This window comes from Engraulis encrasicolus, chromosome 15 (genome assembly GCF_034702125.1).
Source record: "Engraulis encrasicolus isolate BLACKSEA-1 chromosome 15, IST_EnEncr_1.0, whole genome shotgun sequence".
In the NCBI taxonomy this organism is placed as follows: domain Eukaryota; kingdom Metazoa; phylum Chordata; class Actinopteri; order Clupeiformes; family Engraulidae; genus Engraulis; species Engraulis encrasicolus.
This window is the reverse complement of record NC_085871.1, coordinates 49,346,758-49,352,291: the sequence shown is the minus strand read 5'-3', so window position 1 is coordinate 49,352,291 and position 5,534 is coordinate 49,346,758. Positions and strand designations below refer to the sequence as shown.

General features: G+C 45.0%; 1 protein-coding gene across 1 annotated transcript; it reads left to right on the top strand.

Moving 5' to 3' along the window:
• Nucleotides 1-570: 570 nt before the first annotated feature.
• On the top strand, nucleotides 571-4,605 carry LOC134464721 (piggyBac transposable element-derived protein 4-like). The gene is made up of 3 exons (XM_063218073.1): nucleotides 571-1,600; nucleotides 2,463-3,815; nucleotides 3,928-4,605. Exons 1-3 carry the CDS (start codon nucleotides 1,425-1,427, stop codon nucleotides 4,361-4,363), a joined length of 1,965 nt encoding a protein of 654 aa, XP_063074143.1. The 5' UTR covers nucleotides 571-1,424; the 3' UTR covers nucleotides 4,364-4,605.
• The last annotated feature ends 929 nt before the right edge of the window (nucleotides 4,606-5,534 follow it).

The window sequence follows — 5,534 nt, the reverse complement described above, 5'->3', positions numbered from 1 at the left end:
CACATATTATATTACTAGAGAGATGGAGAGTTGTACTAGTCACATATTATATTACTAGAGAGATGGAGAGTTGTACTAGTCACATATTATATTACTAGAGAGATGGAGAGTTGTACTACTCACATATTATATTAGTAGAGAGATGGAGAGTTGTACTAGTCACATATTATATTACTAGAGAGATGGAGAGTTGTACTAGTCACATATTATATTACTAGAGAGATGGAGAGTTGTACTAGTCACATATTATATTACTAGAGAGATGGAGAGTTGTACAGACTGACAGTGTCATGATGGGGTTCTGCAGGATGGAGATCACATGGGAGAAGCACTATGTTGACCCCTATGATGACCCCTACCTGTGGGAGCTGGATCTGAGCTGCAGAGTGCTGGAGAAGTCAGAAGTGACGACACCGTCTGCTGACCACCAACAGCAGAGTCAAGAGTGAGTAGCTATCCCAGCATCCTTTAGCTCCTCCCCACACCACACCACAGCTCTGATGATGGTTAACCCCTTAAGCCGCACTGTGCCGCTCACGGCACGATGCCGCCATTTTGTTTAAAAAAAAATAAAGAATTTGTTGTCCTATAGACTGTACACAAGCTTATAATGGTCATACCACACACCGTTCGAAAGCTGAGAACGTCAGCTTTCATATGAACCCATCCTCAAAGATCAACACTCTCCACACAGCTAACAGTGGGCTAATCTTCTCTGTGTGTGATGTCATCAAAATTGCAACCGAAAACGGGGTGTACTTACCTTTGAAAATTTCTCAATATTCCCAACGAATGTTTTATGGTCCAAGATTTCTTCTCTGAGTCATCCAGTGTCCACAATGTTGGAATATCCAGGCCATTTACTTCAAATCCTTGTGTTTTTGTGATAATCCCAATGTTTCCTGGCTTCCTGCATACGTTGTGTAATTGTATTTCTTCACTACAAGCGTCTTTGAAGACGAAGGAATCCACTCCACCGCACGAAATGCGCAAAACAGTGCCTGAATGATGTTCTCGAAGGTCTTAGCTTTTGATTGACACCACCCACGAGCCAATCGGATCCTCCTATGGAAAGTTACAGGCGATTGAAGACCAATAGGGCACTGCTATTCAAATCTGACCTCCCGTCTTTACCTCGCCATTGGCGTAGGACAGTGAGAGTTTCGGGTTTCATGAGTCACTGAATATTATAGTTGAGATTCATAGCTTTCAAACGAGCTATCACTCGACTGCCTTGGACTTACAGAGAACCACCCACTTGCTGTTTTCGATGTTTGCGTAATTGCTCGCGTAAACAGCAAGCTGTAGAGTTTTGAGAGGACGCACCGTTACGCGAGAGAACAGTAGACTTTACACAGACTTCGGAAGACAGCACGGGACATACAGTTTGCGTACAGTCTTACAGACAGTCTACTGCGTGCAAAATGTCTGGTAAGAAGGCAACGAGCAAGAAGAAGAATGTTGCTGGCCCAACTAAGATGACTGCTCAACAGGCAGCCGAATGGATTTTACAATCCAGCGACGAAGAGTCCGACGCAGGGAGCATGTCATCGGTTGACTCTGTGGCATTTTTGGAAGGACTCGATCCAGCCTTGGAGATGTAAGTGTTGTTTCTAAACTTTCACTGAATGTAAACAGATGTCACATATTCATTTACACTACTGGATTGTACTTAGTGCTAGTTGCATAGTGCGTTTTGGACCGCATTCGAGATGTTGCAGTGTTGCAATGTTGCAATGTAAATACAGCGATTGTTCATCCACTACGGCTGCAAATGCTTTCTAATTGTATTCATTCTGCATGTAACCTATAGTGTATGCTATGATTATCTGTTTGTGTGTGAAGGCAATGGATGAATGGGGGCATTTGTCTGTACTATGTATTTCTCTTTCTGGGTGAACATTGTGCTGTTGCCATGTTGCAATTTGCATTACGAATATGTTTAGCTGTTTTCATCCATAATGCCTAATGTAAATGCTTTGAATTGTGCTTATGTTGTATTTATACTACCTGTTGCCTAGTGTGTGTGTGTGTGTTTGGTTCACAGCTGATACAAAGTGTATGCAATGGGGGAAGGGGCCATTGAAAGTCTCTCACCTTTTAGTGACCGAGTGCGATAGGGGGGAGGTGTGTGTGTGTGTGTGTGTGTGTGTGTGTGTGTGTGTGTGTGTGTGTGTGTGTGTGTGTGTGTGTGTGTGTGTGTGTGTGTGTGTGTGTGTGTGTGTGTGTGAGAGTGTGTGTGTGAGAGAGAGAGAGAGAGAGAGAGAGAGAGAGAGAGAGAGAGAGAGAGAGAGAGAGAGAGAGAGAGAGAGAGAGAGAGAGAGAGAGAGAGAGAGAGAGAGAGAGAGAGAGAGAGAGAGAGAGAGAGAGAGAGAGAGAGGGAGGGAGGAGAGAGAGATACATCAAATTGAATGTTACATGAAATAATAATTTGCAATTATATTGTGTTTTTTTCCACATAGATCCTCTGATGCAGACTGGCTCCCTGAACAGGAGGAGGAGGAGGGGGAGGAGGAGGAGAGCCAGGTGGAGAAAGAGGGGCAGAGAGTTGGTGAGGAGGAAGGAGACGATCAACCATCAGCCTCTTCGCCGGCTACCACCAGAGCAAGGAAGAGGAAAGCAGCGCAGCCATCCAGCGCCACACCTGCCACCAAGAGAGGCAGAGGAAGAGGGAGAGGAAGAGGAAGAGGAAGAGGACAGGGAAGGCGACAGGAGCCAGAGGGAAATGGTCAGCCATGGCAGGGGATGGACGTGGATGACATCATACCACCACAACCATCATTCAACCCCGCTCGCGCTCCAGGGCCCCAGGTCGTGGGGGGGGTGCAATACACCATACTGCAACTCTTCATGCTCTTCATGACAAGAAACACCCTACAGACAATAGTAAATCACTCTAACATATATGGACAAAGGAACCACCCTCATAGATGGCATCAGATGTCCCTGGAGGATCTGCTTTCATATATTGGTATGGTGATTTACATGGGCCTAGTTGGGGCCAAGTCTGTAAGGGACTACTGGGCGAAGAACGAACTTTACAATTTCCCCTTCCCCACATCTATGTTGTCCGGGAGAAGATTTGCAGCTGTCTCCAGCATGCTGCATATTAGCCACCCAGACAGTGATGCAGAGAATGACAGGAGGAGGGGAACACAGGCCTACGATCGTCTGTGCAAGATCCGCCCTCTCTATGACGAGATTAGGACTGCGTGTAAAGCTCACTACCATCCCCAACAACACATTGCAGTGGATGAAAGGATGGTGAAATCAAAAGCCCGCTCCATCCTCCGCCAGTATATGAAAGACAAGCCCACTAAGTGGGGGTATAAACTTTTTGTGCTGGCAGATTCATCAAACGGATACACATGGGACTTTTTTGTATATGAGGGGAGAAACATGGCACTTCAAAAGGGGCTCAGCTATGATTCAGTCATGAATCTCGTGGACACGCGTGTGCTTGGCCAGGGCTATAAGCTCTATGTGGACAACTTCTATACTAGCCCTACCCTGTTCAAGGACCTCCTGGCCGAGAAGGTATGGGCTTGTGGAACAATTAGAGAACAGCGAATAGGCTACCCGAGAAGACGTCCAGGAGCTCTCACCTCTCAGTCACCACGTGGTACCATCCGCTGGATAAGAGATGATCCCGTTCTTTTTGTCCAGTGGAAGGACACGAGGGACGTCCGCTTGTGCTCCACAATGCACACAGCCCACAACCCACAGACCACCGTTCAGAGGAGGGTCAGAGGGACAGATGGCCGGTGGCAGCTGAAGTCCATCCCTGCCCCACCAGCTGTCACTGATTATAACAAGTAAGTACTTGAGATACATTATTTTATTTTGTCTTCAAGGGTATGTAACAATCCACCAATGATTGTAATGCTATGTGCTAAACAAAACTTTTGTAATCTTTTATTTTCACAGACATATGGGGGGAGTGGACCTCTCTGATGCCATGATCGGGTTTTACAACACCGTTCACAAGACCAGGAAGTGGCACAGGACGTTCTTCTATCACTTTCTGGACATTGCCATCGTGAACGCCTTTGTACTTCATTCCTGTATGGCAGCAGAGAGGCATGAGACCCCCCTTACACAGAAGGCGTTCCGGGAGGCCCTGGTGTTGGAGCTGAAGGCAGCGGGGTCACCTTCAACTGGCCCTCCTCCATCACCTGCTCCAGCTCCCCAAGGTGCACATCACAAACTGAGGCACTACACGGAAGATGGCACAGCAGGGAGGCGGAGGTGTGTGAACTGTTCCCTGAAGAGCACCACAGAGTGCACTTCATGCCAGGTAGTGCTGTGCTTTACGGTGAAGAGGGACTGCTACAATGAGTGGCATACAAAGAACAATTTGTAGGACTCCCCCCTCCCCCTCACTTCTCTTTCTCTCACTCACACACACACACACACACACACACACACACACACACACACACACACACACACACACACACACACACACACACACACACACACACACACACACAAAGGGAAGAAAGAATGATGCTGGACTTCCGGACTGGATTTCATTTTCACACTTTTCATTGCCACATGGCATGGTTTGCACCACACACACACACACACACACACACACACACACACACACACAAACACAAACACAAACACAAACACACACACACACACACACACACACACACACACACACACACACACACTGTATTATACACTGTATTAGTTTTGTATTATTAGTTATATTGATATTGTTATGTTATGTTCTTGTTTGTATATAGTTGATTTTTTAATTATTTTAAATATTTTGCCTTTCTTATTTCTACTATTTTATTAAATACTTGTTCATACTTCAATTGTTTTAGCCTTTCTTTCATCAATACCCCATAGACGTAATAAGAAAAAATGATATTTTTGAGTTTATGCTTATGCCAATCAAATCCAAAATGTCTAGCACCCAATCCAAGTCCATGATTGGAAGCCCCAAGATGTTAGCTTTCCATAGAAACCAGAACTGTGTTTCTAGCATGTGGCATTCTGAAGTTACAGGCTTTTGATTCTGGTGTCCTTCTTACCTATCCAAAAAGGTTCTTGGGCATCACCAAAAGGTACCCAACAAAAGCGCATGGGTATACCAAGAGAAAAAAACCCATAAAATATTCATAGTTTGGTATTTTTCTTCCATTTCTTTTGCTGTTGGAAGCAGACACTTGTGTCTTTGGTCTCAATGTATCATTACAGAGCTGACAGGTTGCTGGAGCTGTCAATCTCAGTCATTTTCAAGAAAAGATGCTATACGGGAACAAAAAAACTATATTTTTATTCCATTCAAACAACTGTATTTCTCTGATAGAACATCATAAAATCATACTGACACTTTAGGCATAAACCTGAGAGTGTTACCTTTACAATGGGTACATGCACATGCATGTATCTACAACCATGTGGGATCTGTGCTACTTTCAAATTGGGTATGCCAATTTCGCAAATGAAGTCTGAAAAAGGGGGTGCGTCTTAAGGGGTTAAGATTGATGATGTTACAGCTTGACTGTTTTGTT

What these genes read in the sequence shown, in the direction of transcription:
- LOC134464721 (XM_063218073.1), top strand. Translation starts at nt 1,425, where the DNA reads ATGTCTGGTAAGAAGGCAACGAGCAAGAAGAAGAATGTTGCTGGCCCA. An exon ending in CTCGATCCAGCCTTGGAGAT is followed by an intron (nt 1,601 to 2,462) that starts GTAAGTGTTGTT and finishes TTTTCCACATAG; the next exon opens with ATCCTCTGATGCAGACTGGC. An exon ending in GCTGTCACTGATTATAACAA is followed by an intron (nt 3,816 to 3,927) that starts GTAAGTACTTGA and finishes TTATTTTCACAG; the next exon opens with ACATATGGGGGGAGTGGACC.